Here is a 26,254-nt window from a genome sequence, read left to right as displayed (position 1 = left end):
TCACTGCAGAGTTTTGCACAATCAGTGAGGTTGCAGCAGCTGCTTCTGGCTGGTTAGAGATGGTGGATCACTCAGGAGATTGGGGGATCCAGCCAAGCCTCCTTTGACATCACACCCTGCCCCCTGTCTGCATCATCAGCCTGTGCCTAGCAAACACACACAATGTGAGACAGAGGCACAGAATCTTTATCTCCTATGGTAGGAGAGCAGTGGGAGCAGGAGACAATGTGAACTGGCACAGAGGTAATTTTTCTTCACTTCCTGGATGTCAATCAGCTACCAGTGTGGCAGAACCAAACAGATATGGTAGTACATTATCTAGACCAGGGGTCCCCAAACTTTTCACACAGGGGGCCAGTCCACTGTCCGTAAGACCGTCGGAGGGCCGGACTATAAAAAAAAAAAAAAAAATATATATATATATATATATAATCAAATCCCAGTGCAAAATGCCACAACGCCCCCCCCCCAAAAGTAAAAGCATCCCTCTCTTTCCACCCCTCACCCAGCCCCCACTCAACCCCTCACTCCCCCCTCAACCAGCCTCCTCTAACTCCCCCTTCACACCCTCAACCAGCCCCCTCACCCCATATACTAATTATGTATCCCTGCATTGTCCCCCATATAGTTATATTGTCCTCCTGCAATGTCCCCCATATAGTTATATTGTCCCCCTGCAATGTCTCCCATATAGTTATATTGTCCCCTGCAATGTCCCCCATATAGTTATATTGCCCCCCTGCAATGTCCCCCATATTGTTATAATGCCCCCCTGCAATGTCCCCCATATTGTTATAATGCCCCCCTGCAATGTCCCCCATATAGTAATAATGTCCCCCATATAGTTATATTGTCCCCCTGCAATGTCCCCCATATAGTTATTATGCCCCCCTGCATTGCTACAAAAAAAAAAAAATTATACTCACCTAATACTGTGTTCATCTCTTCTAGCCTCTTCAGCCGGTCAGTCGCCGGAGGGATCCCCCAGCAGGAGCAGCGACGTCATCACTGCCCCCGCCGGAGGATCCCTCAGAGATCATTTCCAGGTTACATCCCAGGCGGGGGGGTTGGTGGTCCGTGCGGCGCAGAGGAGGCTGGTGGCAGGGCTGACATCTCACACTGCTCTGAGATCTGCGGTCCTGCTCCGGGATCTGCGGTCTGGTGGGAACTCTTTTCTTGGTGGTCAGTGAGAGCAGTCTTCTCACTGACCACCAATGAAAGTGTTGTCCCTTCCAGAAGTGCGGCGGGGGCCGGATAAAAGGCCCCGGGGGGGGGGGGGGGGCGCAGGCGGCCCGCGGGCCGTAGTTTGGGGACCCCTGATCTAGACAAACCTATATAACTTTAATGTACTTTTAATAGAAAACAAGTTTGCCTTATGTGGAGTACCCCTTTAAATATGTCTGTACCTTGTTTGTACCTACTTTTTGTGATAAAATAAATCTACAAAATATTGGATAGTGAGTGCTACCTTTTTTATTGTATCTATGCGAACAGTGATTTCAATGCAATGTATTGAAGGCAAGGCAATGACAGATGTCCAATGCACACAGTGTATAAAATGACAGACATTGTCTGCACAGATGTCAAAATAATGATCATGTCGAGATGTCTATTGAGAACAGCAGACGTTATTTTTTAGTTGTTGACACCGTTTTTTAACCGCCCTTTCACCGTTTTTTTACTATTAAATTCAAAGGACTTTTCTATTAAAGATACACCGGAAGGCCAATTAGTCCACCTAATCAAGAATAATGTACCAACAGCTGTCATTGCACTGATGGGCGACCAAATAGCGAAATGACGGACGTCACTTTAACCTCTAAATGACGGACGTAATTTTAAACAGAGGGAAAAATGTGTGAACATAGACTCAGGGTGACATTTTTTTGTCTGATGTGGCTCTGTATACGTATGTCTAGTAATCACATAACCTACAATAAACATTTTCCATTTATTACAGTATGAATAAAATAGGGACCATGTTATCTTGCCAGAACATAAAAGCACAACACTTTAAATAAAACAAGGTGCCTTTGCATATCTCAGTACATGCTGTACTTGGATTTTTCTCTTTAAATGCAATACAGTAAAAACTGGATTCTCACACTTCATGAAAAAAAAAACAAACAAACATGTGAAGTGTTATTTTGTTTTCTACAGTCCGTGGTTCAATACCTAAGGTATTGGTTGTTGAAAATAATTGTCTGCCTGAAGGTTGAAGAGATCACTGGCATTCAAATTCATTGAGGGCAGATGTTACCATGACAACTGAGAATATTAAGGTAATACTAATCGGGTAAAAGGAAAACGACAGGAGATCGCCATCAACATAATAAATAGCAACAGACACAATGGTAAATGATGACATTAGGTAAAACACATTATCTAACTCTTCTCTGAATATAAAAACATATGTCTCTGTGACTGTTTTATTTTTAGAAAAGAAAATCAGCATACTATTCCACTGAATTACATTGTACATGTTATTATATAATACACACTCGTAATGTCATTGTGACAACAGCAGTGCTAGAAATATAGTATGGTAGCCACAGGATTTTGCTTGCATAATGATTACTAAGCATTCGTGTGGCTGTACATTCACAGGCACATGGCTGGGCTCCAGGCCACCATCAGCCTGCATATTGATGTTGTAAAGTAAATTAACCTTTGAGCATTATAGTAACATAAACACAGACTAAAAGGGAATTTGGGTCAAAGGGGTAGTGACTCTCCTTAAAGGGAACCTGTCACCCCCCGTACCGGGGTGACAGGCTCCCGACCCCCCGTTAGAGACCCCTATACTTACCTCATCCCGCCGGGTCCCGCTTCTGGATTCGGTCGGGTCCCGGAGATCTCAGCCGCTGCAGCCCGGCGCGCGCGCTGAGAGATGAGTCCAACACCCATAGAGAATGACAGGAGAGTCCAGCGCTCCGTCATTCTCTATGAGCGTTGGACTCATCTGTCAGCGCGCGCACCGGGCTGCAGCGGCTGAGATCTCCGGGACCCGACCGAATCCAGAAGCGGGACCCGGCGGGATTAGGTAAGTATAGGGGGCTCTAACGGAGGGTCGGGAGCCTGTCACCCCGGCACGGGGGGTGACAGGTTCCCTTTAAGGAGAGCCCGTCATAAAGATGTGTGGAGGCGTACAGACCATTGCTGCTTTACTGAGAATTCTGGGAAGAAAGGATATGCAAAATAGCTCTTACACCTCTTGAGCAAAGAGATGTCCCTTTATGTCTCGCTCAGTCAAGGAGCCTTAGAACATTGACTGGGGATTTTATGCCAAGCCAAACAATCTCTCCAAAAGGAAAGATTTCCCATCTGCAGACAGCTGTTTCGGAGGCAACACCCTGCTCTGCACTGATGAGGGGCAAAAACCCTGAAACAGCTGTCTGCAAATGGGAAATCTTTTCTTTTGGAGAGATTGGTTGGTGTGAGAGCTATTTTGGATATCCTTTCTTCCTTAAAAGGGAATGTATAATCAAAAAAGACATATTGATTAGGTAACTTTTTTTTAGAACTTTTATTATTACTATTACTATTATTATTATTATTATTATTATTATTTTTCCTATTTCACTATCCATATTGTAAAATCATGAAAATTTGCAGTTTTTAAAAGCCGGCACTTCCTGTTCTGTACAGATCACTTTTCAGCTGTCTCTGTCTTATCATACAGTGAAAGATTATGCAAGTATATAGATAAGATGGGATCGGGCCCTTCTGAAAAAATACTTTAGCATTTGTTAACAAGAAGCAACAACAGAACACTTATTACAGACCTCAGTCCTGACCCAAGTTACTGGTTGAGTTCAGAGAAAATTGTACCCTAACACATCTTTGTCACAAGTGAAACCCACCTCCATTATTTCTATTTAGACAATTAAAATACTATGTCCCTTTTACTAAGTATTCAGACTCTATAAACCATCAGAAAATCCAAACCCTTGTGAGAAATTTAGGGAAGCCAGTGTTACTTTATAGGTAATCTTTGTTGTGACGTTCAGTTGATGCATTACATGGTACTGTAGTGTAGTGTTTCTCAGCTCCAGTCCTCAAGTAGCCCCAACAGGTCATGTTTTCAGGATTTTCTTAGTATTTTGCAAGTGATATACCTATAGTGATTGCATTAGGTATCACCACTGACGTACATTGTATGGCATTTCCTCAAATCATGACCTTTTGGGGATAGTTGAGAATTGGAGTTGAGAAACACTGCTGTATAGCTACTGTGTATCCATGTCATGTAAATGAGGAAATAAAGAACAAATCTTAAAGGTGTGCATACTTCACACAAGAGTGAGCACAGATAACATGTAGCTGTCAAGAATTATGCCAATTACATTTTTTTCTAAATCCTGCATTCGGTGCACTAATGCTTGGAGTACGGTTTACAAACACAGCCAATGAATGGCATTTACCTTTATTCAGTTTTACAATATTTTGAGCAGCAGAAAATAAGTTCTGGAGTAGAATATACTAAAAAAGCACATATGTTAACGTCTGGAGACAGAATGAAAAAAGTTTTGGTGATTATTAACTACACTGAACATCTCATCAATTCTCATACCGTTTTCTATGACAGTTGTTGCCTAGTGTTATATTTAAAGGATAAGTCCAGCAAATATTTTTATTAAAGTAAAACACGACATGGAGAGAGAGGAGCGGCTGCACATCACACCTATGGCTGATACTAGTGCTGCTAAGCTTATTTTAAAAACCAACGTCAGGATGTTGGCATATAATTTGATCAAACTATACCGCCCCGTGTACCACGTGCAGGTCTCCTGGTTCACACAGGTCCCTACGCTAACGCCACACTTTCCATGGCCTCCCTTCCCTGCACGTGCACGCTTTGTGGGGTGCAGGTCGCTGACTGACACGGTGGTGAGTTAGCGTAGGGACCCGTGTGAACAAGGGGACCTGCACGTGGTACACGGGGCTATTATGGTTTGATCAAATTATATACCAACACCCTGACGGTTTTTAAAATAGGCCTAGCGGCACTAGTGTCAGCCATATGTGGGATGTGCAGCCGCTCCTCTCTCTCCATATCGTGTTTTACAGTTCTCCCTTTTCTGAGCAGCTGGCACTCCCCCCACATGACCCAAATTGGCAGGATATACCTGTGCTCACATGTCAGTACCTCATGTCTTTCCCATTCTGTTTGCAGCAGCATTGGTGAATGCAATTCCACATTCATACTTGTGTTGTTTGGGGGCAGCCTTCCCCGCCGGTGGTGCCGGCCGGGTTTGGGTTTGGTCCTGTGACATTGGGGTTGCAGGGCCATTCCATGGTCTCCCTTCCCTGCACGTGCACACTTTGCGGGGGTGGCGGTCGCTGACTGACACGGTGGTGAGTTAGCGTAGGGACCCGTGTGAACCAGGGCACCTGCATATGGTACACGAGGCTATTATAGTTTGATCAAATTATATACCGACACCCTGATGGTTTTTTAAATTGGCCTAGCGGCACTAGTGTGGGATATGCAGCTGCTCCTCTCTCTCCATGTCAGATTTTTATTAAAATATTCTATTGCCCCCCAAAAGTTTTACAAATCACTAATCTATACTTATTATGGGAAATGCTTATGTAGTGCTTTTTTCCCTGCACTTACTACTGCATCAAGGCTTTACTTCCTGGATAAAATGGTGATGTCACGACCCGACTCCCAGAACTGTGCTGGCTGTGGCTGCTGGAGAGTATGATGGCAGGGGGACACTGAGGGACACAGGGCACTAGAGGGACACTGAGCATCCCCCTGCCATCATCCTCTCCAGCAGCCACAGCTCGCACAGCTCTGGGAGTCGGGTCGTGACATCACCATGTTATCCAGGAAGTGAAGCCTTGATGCAGAAGTAAGTGCAGGGAAAAAAGCATTTTATAAGCATTTCCCATAATAAGTGCATATTGGTGATTTGTATAACTTTTGGGGGGCAATACAAAACTTTAATAAAAATTTTCGCCGGACTTCTCCTTTAACAGATTTAAAACAACCTTATATGTTTAGACTGCTGATTCCAAATAATACTTAGGGTGCCTTCACACCTACCGACTCGCAGCGTAAATCTTGCTGCGAGTCTGTCAGATCCTGGCAGTTCACTGTCACTACATACACGGAGCAGTCTGAACGACCACTGCGTGTATGTAATTCTGTGGGATCCCTAACCCCTTCTGCTGCCGCCCGGCTCCCGCTGCACTCCCGCTCTGTATACATTACCTGTGTCTCGCTGCACGGGGTCCCGGCGTACTGCTCTCCCGCCCGGCCAATCAGTGTGTTGCCCAGCCGCAGCCACTGATTGGCTGGGCGGGAGAGCAGTACGCCGGGACCCCGTGCAGCGAGAGACAGGTAATGTATACAGACACAGTGGGGGAGCCGGGCGGCAGCAGAAGGGGTTAAGGGGCCGGCAGAATTACATACACGCAGCGGTTGTTAAGACTGCTGATGTTATACCTTTATACTTATATATCTTTTGAAAGACCTGGCACACAATGAAAACGCTACCCAACCAAACCTAAGATATTTTTACAACAAATTTTTCAGATACGAGTTGTGGATGGTATTTGATCTGACATCTGGTTATCCAATCTTTATTCAGCCCTTTAAAAAAACATTTCCAAACATTGCAGTATATATTACTTCATTGAAATCGGCCATTAAAAAAGACAAAGAGCTTACCAAGCTATCACTATATGATTCAGCCTTGGCAATTGCTTCTTCTACAGCTTCTTCTGCCACACGTAAGGCCACTGAAAGGGTATCCATCATACTGTGTCCTGAAAATAATAAGTCAGATTCATAAAAACTATAGAGGTTAGTAGCTTTAGAAGATGCACATATTTCTGGACTGCTGATCCATCTTTATATACAACCTCTGTTTGAAAGAAATATTATACAATAATTTATTATTTATTAAAGAGAAGAGGTACTCTGGCAAAAAAAAAAATTCTTTCAAATAAACTGGTGTCAGAAAGTTATACAGATTTGCAATTTACTTCTATTTTAAAATCTTAAATGTCACTGTCGTTTAAATTTTTTTGTTGAAATCAATAGTACAGGCAATTTTAAGAAACTTTGTAATTGGGTTTATTAACCGAAAAAGAGGTGTTTAGAGGGGGGCGGCTCTGAACTGCCGCAATCCCGACTACTATCTGCAGCACGGGACCGCGGCTATTAGTGGGAGCGGGCCGATTGTCGCTCCTGCTAATTAACACCGTTAGATGCAGCTGTCAAACATGACATCTGCATCTAACAGTGTTATTTGCAGCCCATCCCTGGTGTCCAGTGGCGAGATCCCCCCCGCGATGCGATCGCGGAGAGGGATCCCTTGGTCCCTGCAGAAGACCATAGCAATAGAGCACCGATCTCATGGATCGGTGCTGTGTTATACAGCTACACTGATCTCTATGGGAGATCAGTGTAGTTGTATTAGAAGTCCCCAGGGGGACTTCTAAATAGTGTGTAAATGTAAAAAAAATTTCTTCATTAATAAAAAAAACCCCCTCCCCTAATAAAAGTAAGAATCACCCTGCTTTTCCCATTTTATAAATAAAAATAAATAAATAAACAACATGTTTGGTATCGCGGCGTGCGTAATCACACAAACTATTAATTTATCACATTCCTGATTTCGTACGGTATACGGCGTAAGCGCAAAGACCCGCCAAAGTGCAAAAATTGTGCATTTTTGGTTGCATCAAATCCAGAAACATTGTAATGAAAAGCGATCATAAAGTCGCATATATGCAATCAAGGTACCGATAGAAACAACACATCATGGCGCAAAAAATGACACCTCAATCAGCCCCATATACCAAAGGATAAAAGCTTGCGAATAGAGCAATTTTAAGGAACTTTTTTTTCTGTAGAAGGTTTTATTTTTTTAAAAGCCATCAAATAATATAAAAGTTATGCAAGTTGCATATCATTTTAATCGTACCGACTTATATAACATTTATGCAAAAATTAAGTCTGCCATTGCAAAGTACAATTAGTGACGCAAAAAATAAGGGCTTATGTGGGTTTCTAGGTGAAATAATGAAAGTGCTATGGCCTTTTAAATACAAGAAGGAAAAAACGAAAGTGCAAAAACGAAAATTGGCTCCATCCTTAAGAGGTTAAGTCTTCCAGTAATAATCAGCTGCTGTATGTTTTGCAGGAAGTGGTGTGTTCTTTCCAGTCTGGGGCAGTGCTCTCATTCCATGACATGACAGGAACTGTCTACAGCAGGAGAGGTTTTCTATGGGAATTTGCTACTGCTTTGGAAAGTACCATGGACAGAGGTGGCAGCTGAGAGCACTGTGTCAGACTGTAAAGAAAACACCACTTCCTGGATACAGCAGCCTATAAGTACTGGAATATGGACCGGGAGAAAAAAGGAGCGTTGCACTTCACACCTATGGCTGACACTAATGCCACTTGGCTACATTTAAAAATCAACGCCAGGATGTTGGTATATAATTTGATCAAACCATACTGCCCCATGTACCACGTGCAGGTCCCCTGGTTCACATGGGTCCCTACATCAACTCTCCACCGTGTCGGTCAGTGACCACCCACCCCGCAAAGCGTGCACAAACAGGGAAGGGAGGCCACAGGCTGGCCCTGCAACCCCAATGTCACAGGACCAATCCCTAAGGGCCCCCCCATAACCCAGCAGGCTGCAGGCCAGATGTGCAGCCATTCCTGTCTTTTTGGCTTGTTCATACTGGAAGACTGGAGATTCTTTTTACATAAACAGCATAAAGTCTAGAGGGGGCCAGGAGGCTGTCTTTACTAGATGGGAATACCCTTTTAATTATATGTCTTCCAAACAGAGATGCATAAGCACACCTGAATGTGCCTGCATTCCAATTCAAATAAAGTGATGATCATCCGGTCGATACTATAGTATCTGCCAGGTGAACATCATGCACATTGGCCGTTGTTTGAGTAAATGTTACCTTGTGTTTGCCTATAGAATGTTGAGTCACTCCCGCAAATACTTCCTTCATTTTCTAAACTTTCGTCAATAAAACTTCCCTCTGAAAAGAAAGAAAAAGATTTCAGACCATACAAATAGGGACAAAAGAACTATTAAATCTTATAATGCAGTTAGGGCCTACCCAGAAGTGAGTAAACGCTTTTAGTATAGGATTTACTTTGATTATAGTATAGGATTTAATTTGATTTACCTTTCCTACATAGACCAAAATATATAAATAGGGCTATCTCAACAACAAAAAATTCCTACAAGACTGATAGCTCACAACAAGATATGGTAAACAATGTATACTTTATTGATAATTCATGTGAAGTTCATAAAAATACATATTTAAAATTCCAAAATCATAATATAGACAGATTTGAACAGATGACATAGGTGGGCCACAGAGATCACCAGGACAAAATTGAGCAGTGAAGGGAAGCGTGCTGAAATTGGTCAGGCGCCCAAACAAGGGAAGAGTTTGTAAAGTGCACAGTGCTATAGGATCTAGTGTCCGATAAACATGTATAGCAGCAATAAAAGTATATACTAAAGTGCACAATGCTGTAGAGATACCGTATATGAAATCTCTAATGTATGGGCGACTGCAGTAATTACACATACACACAGTTATAGCAACAATGCCTAACCAGCTTCCAAATGAGTAACATGCTGTAGTGCGGGATATACCTCAAGTCCGGTGGCTGCGTGGTCCTCCTCCTCCCCAACGCACGTTTCGCGTTCGCTATATATTAATGGTATATGTGTATGCAGTTTTAGGCTATGTTCACACTAAGTAAGAGACCGGCCGTTCCGTGACCCCGGCTGGTACTTAAGTACCGGCCGGATGATCCTTCTGGCCGCAGAGCTCTGATGCGGGCGCATCAGCGCACGCCCGCATCAGAGCTTCCCATAGCCCACAGTGAAGCAAGCGTCCGGAGCTGCTCGCTTCACTGTGTGAACTGACAGGTCTTTCTGCGGCCAGAATTCACTGAATTCCGGCCGCAGAAAACTGACATGTCAGTTGTTTGCGGCGGCGTATGGGATCCCGGCGCACACGATGTGTGTCATACAGGGGAGGGAATTCCCACCCACTGGGGGCGGCCCGGCCCGCCTCCAGTGCTTGAACACCGGCCGGTTCCGGTGCATAGAACGGCGCTGTGCACGGGAACCGGGCCTTGGTCCGAAAAATGGACCGCGGCCCCCCCTTCCCCTTCGATCAGTGGGTTTAGGTTAAAGAGGATGTACCAGGTGGTACATCCTCTTTAAATTACTATGGACTCATAGACACCCACTCAGAACCATGCTTTCATTATCTACCCCCTGCATGCCAACCCTATCCCTTCCCTCCCCTCTGTTAAAAAAAACTTTTGAAAAAAAAAATCCCTAGAGGGACTTAAAAAAGTTTTTACAAAAATAAAATTGTTCCCATAATAAAAATTTAAATCACCTCCATTTTACCATTGTTCAAGTAAAAAAAAACCACATATTTGCTACTGCCACATGCAGAGTTGTCTGAACTGAACTTAAAATATAATATTATTGATTCTGCATGGTGCAAGGACAAAAGTACTGCATTTCTTGTTCATATCACCTCCCAGAAAAAAAATGGAATAAAAAGTAATCAAAAAGTCACATCTACCTCACACATCTGGTACTGATAAAAGCTACAGATCATGGCTATGTTTACATTACTTTTTTTCTGCTTTATATTTTTTTAAATGACGTCCATCATTTTCAGTTCAAAATTACGTCAATAATTTCACGTTTTTGACGCCCGCTGAACATTATTCTGGTTCAGATGGACTGATTGGCCGTTGGGTGTTTCTTTAATTGAAAAGTTCACTGAATTTAATAGTAAAGACGGTGAAAAGACAGTGAAAAAAGAAAAAATAACACAGTTTTATTGCAAAAGACAACCGCGAATAATTGTCATGATCATTATTTTGACGTCCCCGCAAGCAATTTCAATTATTTATACATAAAGGACAACAACATTGCTGCGATAATGAACGTCATTTAAAAAAAAATAAAAAATCTGTTTATTTTTTTTTTAAGTGTGAACACAGCTCATGGCTCAAAAAATGATTCCCCAAACATCTCCTAGTAAACAGACAAGTAAAAAGTTATAGGGGTCAAAATAAGGATATTCAAGGTATCTTTTGTAAATATTTTCCTTTCTTTAACCTCTTAATGACCACTAATATGCCTTTTCACAGCGTTCATTAAAGGAGAAATCCGGGCTCTGACTTTGGGGAGGAGGTGCACATACCTTCTGGGCTCCAGCGTTGGGTTCTGCTGTGCAACGCTCCGGTTCCTGGTCCCCCAGCGGCTTCCTGGTCTGGAGTGGGGACCTGGCTTGTGACGTGTCAGGCCCGCCTAGTCAGTCTATGGCCAGGGCAGGACCCACTGCGGTCGCTGACTGGCTGAGCGGGCAGACATGTCACGACCAAGGTCCCTTTAAAGGGAACCTGTCTTACTTTCATGCCACCTGAACTATGAGTCGCCGGGAAGGTTTTTCACCATTGTTTGGGCCTTAATTGATAGAATTCTCACTGATATATATATATATATATATATATTTATTTATTTATTTATTTTTATATTATATATATGGGTATAGCGGGCAATCTATCAATCAAGGAAAAAAGATGCCACTGGGGACAACGACAATAACTTGAGGTTCAGACAGCATGAAAGTGATTACAGGTTGAGACAATCTAAAACTATGGACAGCAAAGAGGTAACATTGGGGTCAAAGAAGTAAATTGTTCTCCGCCATGTACATAGAACAAAGTACAGTTCTGCAAAACCCCATTCTAATGGGATGTTGACATGCAAAAAAATTTTCATCCGCAGGAATGTAAGGCAGAAACTTGGATTTTTATTGCGATATTCTACAGTGTGGAATCCACAAGAATTTGGCAGCAAAGAGTAAGACATTACTTGTTTTTTTTTTCAAAAGGTGGATTTAAAATCTTCTTTGGAATAAAATTAAACAATGAGATGTGGATTAGATGTTGAACCCATATAGAAAATCAATGTGACAGGCTTTATGTAAATGTATCCTTATGCTGAAAAAATTTGTGTTATTATCTTCTGCAGTGGATGTGGATTTTCATGTGCAAGCTCTAGTTAGGTGGTCTAACAAATTAACAAATGTCACATTAAAACATTTGTCAACCTAAAATCATTTATGTGTTTCATTTCCAGTGTGTTACATGCCTATCAAAGATTCATAAATTGCTCTTAAACTGATTAGCTCATATTGGGTAGAAGCAGAGGAAACAATTACCAGAAGTGACTGTAAAGGGGTATTCAGCTCAACTTTGAATATGTTGCCAGCCTGGCGGAGAACATAACAAACATGCTATTCTTTCCTCTCTGTGCTCCCCCGGTATCTTCCTACAGTATCTGCAGTCCCCCCGGGCTGAATGATCACTTCCGCCCCATCTCAGTCAGTGATTGGCTGGCCACTGCCAAGATGAGCCCATCTCAGAAGTAGAGGCATGTTCGTTCAGCCAGGGACTCAAAGATGCCATAGGAGAACACCGGGAGAGCACGAAGAGGTAGGAATGTTTAATAGGTTCTCCGGCAGGGCAGCAACATATTAAAAGTTTAAAATAAGCTAGTATAGAATTATTGGATATCAAAAATGAATCCTGTGTAATGGCTTAGAAGAATAAATACATAGACCGATTTTTAACAATTTGTTTGTAACATAAATACTGTATACAAGCAACCTAATGTTAACAGGAAGAGCAAGAGAGTAGTGTATATAGAGGACTCAGGTCTCATGACAAAGATAAAATATAGGCCTAATTGACACCACCACACATTTCCCCATCTGTGCCAGGATACAGGCCATCCAATGTTTATGACTCACATTCCTTTTTTTTAATAACATTGCAGCACCTCTGCAGACTACATGCCAGTAAAGGTTCTCACCACCCATTAAAATAGGCATGAGGCCAACTAAAGATGGGCCCCCTCTCTAAAGGGGGCCCATAGTGGCCACATGAGCTGTCTCTATGTGATCTAGTAAGCTTTTTATAAGATGAAATGCCTGTCGAGATTGTAAAATGTGTAATGAATAAATACATATAAATGTAAGAAATATGCAGTATCAGTAGTTTTGCCAGTAACGTAATAGACATTTATCAAATGCAGTATCACGGATGCTGTCTTTTATTTTATGAAGCAATATGTGGGTAGCATATAAAGAATCTTTATTTATGAAAAAGAAATTTAGGCTGCACATCCAAAACATCCATAATGGTTATATACAAAACAAAGTCTGGAGAAAAAATTAAAACCATCTGAAGGCTGCAGCACTGAAATTGGTGATAGACACTAGAAGGGTTAAAGTGGTTATAAGGAGAGCAGAAAAGTTCCTGCAATGTCCAAATACCCGTGTGCCACTGCTGTGTATACATGTATGCAGTTCGGCACTGATGTTGTGTATATTACAGGGTAATCTGAGGATGATGTGGGATCGCAGCTGCCTCTCATTACTCTTGGCTCCCGGGCAATGGCGGATTATAATGTGGGCGGTTTACATTATTATGCCGCTGCGGCCCTGCCCCCCCTCGCCACTGCAGGCTCTTGTGACCGCAAGCATTGTTTTGCTTGCTGTCACAAGAGTCCTGCTCTTACTGTCCCCCGGCTGTTGCGCAGCTGCCAGAGGTGTCCCGTCCTATCCCCCGGCAGCGCGCGTATCAGGGAGCTCCCCGTGCGCTTGTGGCTGAGACTTCCGGCGCACAGGGAGCTCAGTGATGCGCGCGCTGCCTGGGGATAGGACGGGACACCTCCAGCAGCTGCGTAACAGCCGGGGGACAGACGGAGCCTGCAGGACAGGAGAGGTTCGACGGGGGAACGGGTTGTAAGGTGAGTTTTTTTTTTTTTTTTTTTTTAAATCTGCCTGCACGGAGGGGGGGGGGGGGGAGGGAGAGGGGGGACCATCTATAAGAGGGGGGGGAAAAAGGGGGACCATTTATAAGGGGGGAAAAGAGGGGGGGGCCATCTATAAGGGGGGGGAGGGGGGACCATCTATAAGAGGGAGGGGGGAAGAGGGTGGCCATCTATAAGAGGGGGGGCAAGAGGGGGGACCATCTATAAGAGGGGGGGAAAAGGAGGACCATCTATAAGAGGGGGAGAAGAGGGGGCCATCTATAAGAGGGGGGGAAAGAGGGGGCCCTCTATAAGAGGGGGGGAAAGAGGGGGACCATCTATAAGAGGGGGAAAAGAGGGGGCCCTCTATAAGAGGGGGGAAAGGGGGGGACCCTCTATAAGAGGGGGGGGAGAGGGGGACCATCTATAAGAGGGGGGGGAAAGAGGGGGACCATCTATAAGGGGGGGAAAGAGGGGGACCATCTATAAGAGGGGGGAAAGAGGGGGACCATCTATAAGAGGGGGGGGGAGAGGGGGACCATCTATAACAGGAGGGGGACCATCTATAAGAAGGGGGGAAGAGGGGGACCATCTATAAGAGGGGGGAAAAGAGGGGGACCATCTATAAGGAGGGAAGAGGGGGACCATCTATAAGGGGGGAAGAGGGGGACCATCTCCTATAGGATTAGCACCCTCCTCGGCTGACATCCTCTGTGCTGCTGGGACGCTGCGACCTCCCCTATAAGATCAGCCCCCTCCTCTCCTGACATCCTCTGTGCTGCTGTGACCCTCCCCTATTAGATCAGCGTCCTCCTCTCCTGACATCCTCTGTGCTGCTCGGACCTCTCCTATAGATCAGCACCCTCCTCTCCTGACATCCTCTGTGCTGCTGGGACCTCTCCTATAGGATTAGCACCCTCCTCTCCTGACATCCTCTGCTGTGCTGGGACCTCACCTATAGGATTAGCACCCTCCTCTCCTGACATCCTCTGTGCTGCTGTGACCTCCCCTATAAGATCAGCACCCTCCACTCCTGACATACTCTGTGCTGCTGTGACCCTGCGACCTCCCCTATAAGATCAGCTCCCTCCTCTCCTGAAACCAGGTGGCAGTATGTTTATTGGGGGCAGTGGAGGTGGGGTTGACAATGCTTACTGGGAGCAGCAAGGGACGAAACATTATGTTTATTGGGGACAGCGTGGGGGGGGCAGTAGCTGAGTATAATGTGGGTGGATTGACCGGGGGGGGGGGCAGGTTGGGTGGACAGCCCGGGCCCAGGGTACATTTAATCCGCCACTGCTCCCGGGACACTGATGTGTGCAGGGTCGCTCGCACTGCAGCGGTCCCACACACATCAAACCCCTTCAGTGTCAGGAACGTATATATACATTCCTACTGCACAGGGTATGTTCTGTCGGAACGAATATGTATGTATTACTGAGGTGAAGGGGTTAAAAAGATGTCCCTTATTGCTGCTTTTCAATAAAGCCTCAGTGGAATGCATTGAAGTCTATGGAATGACAGCCAGCCAATGCACAGGTATTAAATGATCATGACAATTATTTTTGGACATCTTTTGCAAACAACGGACGTTACTTTTTAGTTGTCCACACACTGTTCTTTTTTCACCGTCCTTTCACAGTCTTTACAATTAAATTCAATGGACTTATAAATCAAAGACACACCCAAAGGGCAATCAGTTCACCTGAACCAGAATAACGTATCAACAGTCGTTATTGCACTGGCAGGTTGCCAAACTGCAACGGATGTCATTTTAAAAAATTACAAACGGACAAGACAAAAACATTGTGGAAACATAGCCCAATGCAGCAAATTTTGGTCTGGTGTGAACTATTTGCATATTGGCACATAAACTGAATGATTTTTGATTGTAACAAAAAAATCTTACCTGCAGCATCTGCACAGGCTCCTGTCTCCAGCCTGTGCTTTCTATATAGATTCTTTAGCACTTTGGCACTTCCAAAGCGTTTAAAGCGGCTTTTCACATTGTTGTAGTACCATTCCAATGACTGGGTTCTCAAAAGCCTGTAATAACAAAGCCATAAGATTCAAATGTATTTAAATTATCAACTGATAAGTATTATACATTCTCATAAATCATAACAAACAGTTACCGTGTCTAGATTTATCATCACTGTTTAATAACTAGACAGCAGAAGATGAAACAAACAGTTCTAAGCACACTGGTATATTCTAATATTTTATTCTAATAATCGATGCAATGCTGCATGTCTGTCTATATTTTAGACAATGGGAAAAAATAAATATATTTTGGGGCATTCTGGAGTGGTAGGCCTCCTCACTGAATACAACCACCCCTCCACTTGTGCCTTGCTCCACAAGGGAGTCGTGGCTAAAACACATAATAAATATGTACTAGCATGCTCTAAAATATACCAAATGAATTGATGAATATGCCTCACTATGTCCAGATTAAGGCTAGGTTCACACTATGTAACTGTGCGGCTGTAATTTTTATGCGGCTGTAAATGTGCGGATGAAACTACGGCCGTGGGAAAAAATAGACATGCGGCTCAAAACATACGGTCATTTACTTGGAAATCTGGTTCAACTAAAAATAACAAATAAAATCTTAAGAAAGTGATGCAAACACCTCTGGATGCATCTGGGAAAGCAGGGAACACAGTTTACATGAATTGCTATTACCGGGGTTTGCGATCCTCTGCAGTATGCCGATGTCTCTCATGGTTAATCTATTAAAATAATAAAACACATTTTCTTTGTAATAAAGTCCCTTTCGTTGTTCAATAATTACATTTAAACTAATCCATCATTTTGCAATTAAATACACTGTTAAAATAAATAGATATATAAATAAATGTATATTTATATATATATATTTATTTTTTGACAGTATATTTAATTGCACAATGATGGATTCGTTAGAATTAAATTATTGAACAACGAAACTGAATTTATTTAATCGAAAATGTGTTTTATTAATTAAATATTAATTAGTACAGGAAGCTCCATAAGCCGTTAATTCATATTGCCGGCAAAAGAGCATTCTGTACTAATCATCACTTTACTTTAATGAAAACATCAAATGTTTCTTCTAATTATGTTATCACAATAGCATTATTAGAAGAAACATTTAGAATTATATGTGCGCTCAGCTGATTGGCTGATCGGCTCAGCGCACATATAATGAGCCGGTCCGCAGTACAGTGACTTCATTGTGCTGCGGACCAGCGAAGAGGACACATCGGGGTGAGTATAGAGCTCTCCCCACCCCCTCCCCAGCACTGCACCCCTCCCAGCAAGGAAGGGGGGGGTCAGTTAACCCCTTCCTTGCTGGGATGGGTGCAGTCTGACATCAGTCTGGCCCCCAAGGGGTTAAGGGGGATGCAATATACCCTCCCTTAACCCCTTGGGGGCCAGACTGTAAACAGCGATCTGTAAAGATGCTGCATACTGTAAGGTGCACAACACCGCTCACAATGATGGGTGTTGTGCTCCTGTTTGTGTGTTTTTTGTGTGTTTCTCCCTTTTTGTTTTTCAGATATCGGTATCCTGTGGATTACGTCGGATTCCGTGGACTACGTCGATGACCAGCGTTTTTTTTACTTTTTTTTTTATAAAATGGTCAATGAGGGGTGTGGGGGTATTTTTATTTGAATAAAAAAAAATTTTAACTTGTGTCTTGTCTTTATTTCTTTACTTTATAGACTTAGTAGTGGAAGCCATCTAATAGACGGAATCCATTACTAAGTTGGGGCCTAGTGTTAGCCGGTATAAAATGGCTAACACTAACCCCCTATTATTACCCCAGTACCCAATGCCACCAGGGGTACTGTGAAGAGCCGGGTGCCAGTGGTCCCGGAGCGTCAAAATTGGCGCTCCTGGACCGGGCGGCAGCAGGCTGGTAAGATTTAGGCTGGTGAGGGCCTAAACAATGGCTCTTCACACCCTGGTGTTACCAGCCTGCTGTCGTTTGGTTTTTAACCCAGCTGGTTATAAAAATAGGGGGGACCCTATGCGTTTTTTTTTATATTATTTATTTATTTAAAAAAAAAAAACCCGCATAGGGTCCCCCCTATTTTTATAACCAGCCGGGTTAAAAACCAAACGACAGCAGCCTGGTAACACCAGGGTGGGAAGAGCCATTGGTTTAGGCCCTCACCAGCCTAAATCTTACCAGCCTGCTGCCGCCCGGTCCAGGAGCGCCAATTTTGACGCTCCGGGACCACTGGCACCCGGCTCTTCCCAGTACCCCTGGTGGCATTGGGTACTGGGGTAATAATAGGGGGTTAGTGTTAGCCATTTTATACCGGCTAACACTAGGCCCCAACTTAGTAATGGATTCCGTCTATTAGACGGCTTCCACTACTAAGTCTATAAAGTAAAGAAATAAAGACAAGACACAAGTTAAAAAAAAATTTTATTCAAATAAAAACACCCCCACACCCCTCATTGACCATTTTATATAAAAAAAAAAACATTAAAAAAACGCTGGTCATCGACGTAGTCCACGGAATCCGACGTAATCCACAGGATACCGATATCTGAAAAACAAAAAGGGAGAAACACACAAAAAACACACAAACAGGAGCACAACACCCATCATTATGAGCGGTGTTGTGCACCTTACAGTATGCAGCATCTTTACTGATCGCTGCTTACAGTCTGGCCCCCAAGGGGTTAAGGGAGGATGTATTGCATCCCCCTTAACCCCTTGGGGGCCAGACTGATGTCAGACTGCACCCATCCCAGCAAGGAAGGGGTTAACTGACCCCCCCTTCCTTGCTGGGAGGGGTGCAGTGCTGGGGAGGGGAGAGCTCTATACTCACCCCGATGTGTCCTCTTCGCTGGTCCGCAGCACAATGAAGTCACTGTGCTGCGGACCCGCTAATTATTTGTGCACTCAGCCGATCAGCCAATCAGCTGAGCGCACATATAATTCTAAATGTTTCTTCTAATAATGCTATTGTGATAACATAATTAGAAGAAACATTTGATGTTTTCATTAAAGTAAAGTGATGATTAGTACAGAAAGCTCTATTGCTTGTTCATTTTTTACGGGTCCATTTACGATCGGGCCGTAGATTCATACATAGTGTGCACTGTGCAGCCGTATATCCTATACTTTCCAGCGTACGCATGAACCACCAAAAATACCGCCGCACAATTACAGCCGCAAATACAGCCGCACAGTTACATAGTCGGAACCTGGCCTAAAGGGGTTATCCAGCGCTACAAAAACATGGCCACTTTCTTCCAGAGACAGCACCACTCTTGTCTCCAACTTGGGCAGGGTTTTGCTGCTCAGTTTCATTGAAGTGAATAGAGTTTAATTGCAAATCGCACCTGAACTGGAGACAACAGTCATGTTGTCTCTGAAAGAAAGTGGCCAAGTTTTTGTAGCACTGGATAACCCCTTTAAGTTCCATCTCTACTCTTCCAATCATCTCAGCAATAAAGCATTTATCTCACCCCCTTAAAGTGTCACTGTCATTTATTTTTTTATTTTTTTTCTGCAGAAATCAATAGTACAGGCTATTTTAAGAAACTTTGTAATTGGGTTTATTAGCATGCATTATGGAGAGGGGAGGGGTTGAGGGAGATGAGGCACCAAAACAGGACAACAAAGAGTTAATTTACAGCTACATCAACGAGCTATCTCCTCAGCACTAACCTCTCTGACCTCTGAATACTGGCTTTCACACAGGTCCTGCAGGGTAATCCTTTGTTCTCTGCTCTCTGCTCCCTCCTCCCCCCGCCCCTCTCCATAGGTTACACAGGGCATGGCTGATGTAAAAGAGTCGAGATTTCCTGATAATGAGCAGTGAATGAGAGAGAGGAGGGGGGGGGGACCTGGGGAAAGTCTTTTTGAATGCAGATAATGGCATATTTGCTTAATAAACCCAATTACAATGTTTCTTAAAGAGGATGTACCATCAGGTACATCCTCTTTAATATGACCCACAGAAGCCGGTGCCGCGGTCCGTTTTTTGAACTGCTGCTGGTTCCTGTGTATGGTGCCATTCTATCCACGGGTACCCGGGCTGAAGCACAGGAGGCGAGCCGACCCCCCCCCCCCCAGTGGGAGGGAATTCCCTCCCCTCTGTGACGCGGCTTCATTGATTCTAATGGAGCTGCGTCATAGAGGGGAGGGAATTCTCTCCCACTGGGGGCGGGTCGGCCCGCCTCCTGTGCTTCAGCCCCGGTACCCGTGAATAGAACGTCGCTGTACACAGGAACCAGGCTGCAGTTCAAAAAACGAACCGCAGCACCGGCTTCCCCATGAAGGCGCCGTTTTTTCCGTGGGTCATATTAAAGAGGATGTACCTGATGGTGCATCCTCTTTAAATTGCCTGGACTATTGATTTGTGCAAAAAAACACACAACAGTGACAGTTTAAGGGCACTGTGGATTTTGGCATTAAGCACCGCGCCAATTTTCATTTTTGCGGTTTTGTTTCTTCCACCTCACTTTTGAAGAGCCATACCGCTTTTAGATTTTGGTGTTCTTTTGCTCTTCTCATTTACTCAGTTCTTAATGGGAACACTATCACTATATTTTGTTAGTATGCAGGATACAATATATAATATGTTAATTTATTTTCATATAAAAACTAGGAAAGGGGTGATTTAAACTTATTGGGTTGGAAAGAGACTATGTCATATTTTGTTTTGTTTTTTAAACTTTTTTATGTTACACTTTTTAGTCCCCCTAGGGGACTATTACATTCATACATTACTTTGTTACACTGGTTAATGCTATACCATAGCATAGCATTGATCAGTGTTATCTGCGATCCTCACATAGAGTGTGCCTCTATTAGACTCAATTAGAGGATCACACATCTGACTGCCACACTGTGTCGTCACACTTCGGGGGTCCCAATTGGACAATGACAGGAGCGAAGCTGCATTTAAGAGTTATTGAAAGGGTAATGGCTGTCGGCCGGGCCACCGTGGCGGAACATCATTAACAGTGAGGACCCTTATAGCAGCTGGTCCTCAAGCTCTATGAAGCAAGCTCAACTCCTGAGCTTGCTTCATAAAGCCTCCAGACCTATTGGCGTACCGGTATGTTATGGGTCCTTATTGACAGGCTCCCATGACCTAACGGCACATCAGAGATCCTTAAGAGGTTAACAGTTAAAATTCATTATTTTTTGTTCAGGGCAAGCATGTAAACCCTTTCATTAGGACTAAAATCCCTTATTCAGTTATATAAATATGCAGATCAATTCTAAAACAAAAGCCTTCAAAGATGTACCAGGAAAGTAGTGATCTGTTCCAGAAGGCTGTGGCTATTTACTTCTCATAATTGCTTTATTCAGTATGTCATCAATGCGCCGTACTGATGAATTCTCTACACTACAGAACATTGTTATTTTTTCCATAATCAGGCAGTGCATAGTGAGAATCATTATTGAACTCAAGCGTATAATGGATGCAGGAAGTTAAAGGCCATTGAGGCCATCAGTCACAGTGAACATGCCATGTTTTGCCTGAAATGTATCTCATCCAATTAGGCGGACAATTGTACTGAAAAGAAATTGCAATTAAATTTCTACTTCAGAACCTGTCAGCATGGAGAACACTCAGTGATAAAAGTTTTGACCCAGAGGCAAACCATAGTTATTTTCTACAAACTACCACTATTACTTGTACAATGTTAATTGGGGGTAATTAAAACATTATTGTCCTTTACAAAAACTTCTGATTTAGTTTACAAAAACTTCTTATTTCTAGCAGAGATGAGCGAACCTCGAGCATGCTTGAGTCCATCCGAACCCGAACGTTCGGCATTTGATTAGCGGTGGCTGCTGAACTTGGATAAAGCTCTAAGGTTGTCTGGAAAACATGGATACAGCCAATGACTATATCTATGTTTTCTACATAGTCTTAGGGCTTTATCCAACTTCAGCAGCCACCGCTAATCAAATGCCGAACGATCCATTTCGGATGGACTCGAGGATGCTCGAGGTTCGCTCATCTCTAATTTCTAGATATAGCCAGCAGACGCAAACAGCTGTGCCCATTACTCTCTGGCTCAGTGCTTGATGTGCCTGATAGGATGAGATGGGCTCCATACACTTAAAATAGATCCTGTCACCTACAATCCTTTGTATTTAGCACCGAGCCAGGGAGTGAAACGCACCGCTGTGCACTTCACTCAGCTATATCTAACGAAACGGAAGCTCAGCACTGGAGCTCAAACCACTGTAAAATTTTGACACACCTGTGCAACATTTAAAAAAAAATCACATTTACACTTTAACACTTTAAAGGGCCATTAAGCTTTTAACTGTGGGACTTTAAATTCAAGTTTACATGGTGCTCTGTACACTATAGGTCTAATAACAACTGCTGTTGCATGTTAGTGGATTGTGCAAGGGAAGGTGTGAAAATCATGCCCCTTTCACTTCAGGAACATCTGTCCAGATTTCTTACCAGGAATTCCTTTCAGGATTTCCTGACCCATAGGGTTGCATTGGGCACTGACACCCTTCAGGATTTTTCCTGAAGGTTGTCCATTCCAGAAAATAGGTGAGGAAATTATAGAACCTGCCTGTCAGGATTTCATGAGCGGATGCCCCACAGACATCTATCCTTAAAGAGAACCTATCACCTAAAAATCACTGTCCCTATTATTAAAGGTCCTCTCTCCCTAAGTCTATTCCTGAAGATACAGACTGCCTTTGCAGTCTGTATCTTATTCTTTACCTAATCCTCTTCTTCGGTGTAGTAATGCCGGGGCGCCGCCATCTTGATGACGTCACGCTGGAACGCACGTGCGTGCCAGCGTGACCTCATCAAGATGGCGGCGGCCGTCTGTATCTTTATGAAGTCTATTTATGAAGATACAGACTGCATTTGCAGTCTGTATCTTATACTTTACCTAATCCACTTGTTCCGGTGGAGCAAGGCCGGTGCCGCCATCTAGATGACGTCACTTTGCGTTCCAATGCTGGAACGCAAGTGACGTATTCAAGATGGCGGCGCCGGCCTTGCTGTACCGAACAAGAGGATGAGGTAAAGTATAAGATACAGACTGCAAAGGCAGTCTGTATCTTCATTTTGTCTATTTATGAAGATACAGACTGCCTTTGCAGTCTGTATCTTATACTTTACCCAATCCTCTTGTCCGCTGCCGGGCGCTGTCATCTTAATTTAGTCACTTGCGTTCCAGCGGTGGAACGCAAAGTGACGTCATCAATATGGCGGCGCCCCCAGCATTGCTGCCGCTCTGCATGATGGGAGCTTCCTGTCTCGCGCCGGCTCTTTTGAAAAGAGCCGGCGCGAGACAGGAAAGTAAAGTGTGTATATCTCAAAAATACAGTTATAAAAATAATTAAGTGCATTTGCAAATATTAATAAAATTTAAATGTACAGCTAATTAGCAAAAAAAAAGGAAGTCCTGAAGCCTCCTGAAACGGATGTATGAAGGGGGCTTTGAAGCACTCTGCTTTATTTCAACTATTTCTTTCCACATTTGCACTAAAAGGTATTGAGAGAAATACCTCATTGTAAGCTTTAAAGGACTCTGTAATAACTGTTTTAAGTAAGATGCACTTTAAAAATAGACCTTAATGTCCTTTAACCTCTTAAGGACGGAACCAATTTTCTTTTGCGTTTCCGCTTTTTCCTCCTTGTGTTTAAAAGGCCATAGCAGTTGCATTTTGTCACCTAGAAACCCACATGAGCCCTTATTTTTCACGTCACTAATTGTACTTTGCAATAGCACACTTAATTTTTGCATAAAATATGAGGCGAAATCAGAAAAAAAATTTGTGCGCAGTGAAATTAAAAAACAATCGTTTTTACGCGGTTTGTCCTTTGGAAAAACTGACATGTTAGACATGTTCCTCAAGTCAGTATGATTAAAACGATATGCAACTTGCATAACTTTTATATTATTTGATGGCTTTTAAAAAAATAAAACCTTCTACAGCAAAAAAACGTTCCCTAAAATTGCTCTATTCCCATGCATATAACACTTTTATCCTTTGGTTCATGGGGCTGATTGAGGTGTCATTTTTTGCGCAATGATGTGTTCTTTCTTTCGGTACCTTGATTGCGTATATGCGACTTTTTGATCGCTTTTCATTACAATGTTTGTGGATTTAATGAGACCAAAAATGCACATTTTTTGCACTTCGGCGGGTCTTTGCAATTACACCGTATACTGTGCGAGATCAGGAATGGTATAAATTAAAAGTTTGCGCGATTGCGCACACGACGCTACCAAACATGTTTGTTTATTTATTTTTATTAATAAAATGGGAAAAGGGGGGTGATTCAAACTTTTATTAGGGGAGGGGGCTTTTTAATAATGGAAACTCTTTTTTTCTTTTACTTTGACTTTAATTTGAAGTCCCCCTGGGGGACTTCTAATACAGCTACACTGATCTCTCATAGAGATAAGATCTGTGCTCTATTGCTTTGGCCTGCTGCAGGCCAATACAATAGAATACCGAGCAGGGATCAGCGCCATTACGTCGCTGAGCCCCGACTCGGTAAGATGAAGGGATCCCTCCTTCGCGATCGCATGGCAGGGGGGGAATCCGCCACTAGACACCAGGGATGGGCTGCATTTAACACGTTGACATGTTTGACAGCTGTATCCAACGGTGTTAATTAGCGGGAGCAGTGAGCGGACCATTCCCTCTAATAGCCGCAGTCCCTTGCTGCAGATAGCAGTCGGGAGTGTGGCAGTTCAGAGGCGTGGCCCCCCTCTGAACACCTCTTGGGGACATATGACGTACGGGTACGTCATATGTCCCTAAGAGGTTAAAGGTTTAAAGGTACTGACCACTAGTGGTTAAATAAAAAGTCCTTCTCACTAAAACCTCTTTCCATTGTGCTACAGCCCAGCACCGATCTCATTCTGCACAGTGGAAGAGATGATTGTGGTAACCCTAGGTTCTGTGTTCTAAGGTCCCATATGCTGTATGGGAGTAGGGCTCCCATAGTAACTATGCCAGTGGCAGAGATCAGGATTTTTCACCTTTTCTTTATTTTATTAGCACAACAGATTTCATAAGATTTGTGCTGCAGTGATGGAAAATTCCTTCATGTCATGTAAAACATCTTCTAACAATAATCCTGAATATGTAAAATTAGGCACTGAATGTTGATCGCTTTACTAAGGGAATCTTAGCTTGATGGGAGATTAGAACCCCAGTGTTACGCCTTGAACATATATTACTATCCCAGAGTGACACTGCAGGAGGATTTATATCACGTTTGCCTTGATTGTTAGGCAGCATTCAGCATGAAGATTGCTGGTAGTCATTTACAGTACTTTACCCACACATTTCTAAGGAAGGCAGCATGCATGCAGTAAGTTTATTTCTCTTCTCTTCATCTGGACAGTGTAACTAGTAGGGTAATGGATGCATAGAGAAGCATAATATAAATCAACTTTATCCTGCAAACTCTATGCCTCCAACTGCCTGAGTGGGAGGATTTCATTACCAGTTTGTGTCTAAGACAGCTGCAATGTATTGTTACAGCAGATAACATTTCCATGACCAATTCTGTACAGGCTGAACTCTAGCAAGTTGCAGTAGTTTATTAATTGAGAAAGGAATGTTCTCATGGATTTATTTTTACGGAATATAGAATAAGTTCTATACATATATTACATAACAGACTCTCATTGTCCTTTCATGTTATGACATGGCGTGGTTGTCACTGTTAGCTTCCATCACTCTTGGGTCTGCGCGGCTTCAGCTTATTATGGAAGTTATTCATGTATTCTGCATTGTAGGCTGCTAACAGTGCCTCAGATGCAGATGTCATAAAAGCCTCAAAAAATACTATTACTGTAGTGACTATTGTGGAGTACATCAGTCTCTGAACATCATGAACTTGGGAAATTATGTATTTTGTGTGGACTTAGTTTATAACTTTAAGCAGAGGATCAAGAGCACACCAATGACCCAGCCTCTGTTGACTCAGAGACTGCTAAAGAGTAAATGACACTCAGGGAAATTGACAGCCAAGAATGACAGGTACAACCAGGCATGAATAGTACATCAGACATACATACGAGGGCTGTTTATTAAAGATTTCCCCCATCCACTTCTATTTATTGCAGGATGCTGAAACTGCACATGTGTAATGTTATAAGTCTCTATAGCTAATGTATCAATTTAAAACTCTAATGTGTTAAGGGTCCTTCTTTTACAGGTTCTGAGGTGGTGTAAGGTGTGAGGCCCACCAAAGGTGTCTGTCTTCCGCAAGACAATACCCCAGTTCACATGTCACAACTCACATGTTGCCCAAATAGAAACACACTCTACTTTTTCTCCTTATTCTTTCCAACAATGAAGTTATATTTGAAGAACAAACATTTTCCAGATTATGAGACTCTGACTTCCAAATGACTGTGCC

General features: G+C 43.2%; 1 protein-coding gene across 2 annotated transcripts in view; it reads right to left on the bottom strand.

Moving 5' to 3' along the window:
- Nucleotides 1-26,254, bottom strand: part of MYRIP (myosin VIIA and Rab interacting protein) — a 381,686-nt gene that overhangs the window by 102,454 nt on the left and 252,978 nt on the right. For both annotated transcript variants that reach the window (XR_011361710.1, XM_069958351.1), the window contains exons 4-6: nt 15,769-15,905; nt 8,947-9,027; nt 6,683-6,780 (exon numbers count right to left, since the gene is read on the bottom strand). Coding sequence is in view for 1 of the 2 variants with exons in the window: in XM_069958351.1 (XP_069814452.1) it covers nt 6,683-6,780; nt 8,947-9,027; nt 15,769-15,905 (316 nt within the window). In the remaining variant the exon portion in view is untranslated. The remainder of the gene's footprint in view (nt 1-6,682; nt 6,781-8,946; nt 9,028-15,768; nt 15,906-26,254) is intronic.

This window comes from Dendropsophus ebraccatus, chromosome 2 (genome assembly GCF_027789765.1).
Source record: "Dendropsophus ebraccatus isolate aDenEbr1 chromosome 2, aDenEbr1.pat, whole genome shotgun sequence".
Taxonomy (NCBI): domain Eukaryota; kingdom Metazoa; phylum Chordata; class Amphibia; order Anura; family Hylidae; genus Dendropsophus; species Dendropsophus ebraccatus.
The sequence above is the reverse complement of the archived record's forward strand: the minus strand, read 5'-3'. Positions and strand labels throughout refer to the sequence as shown.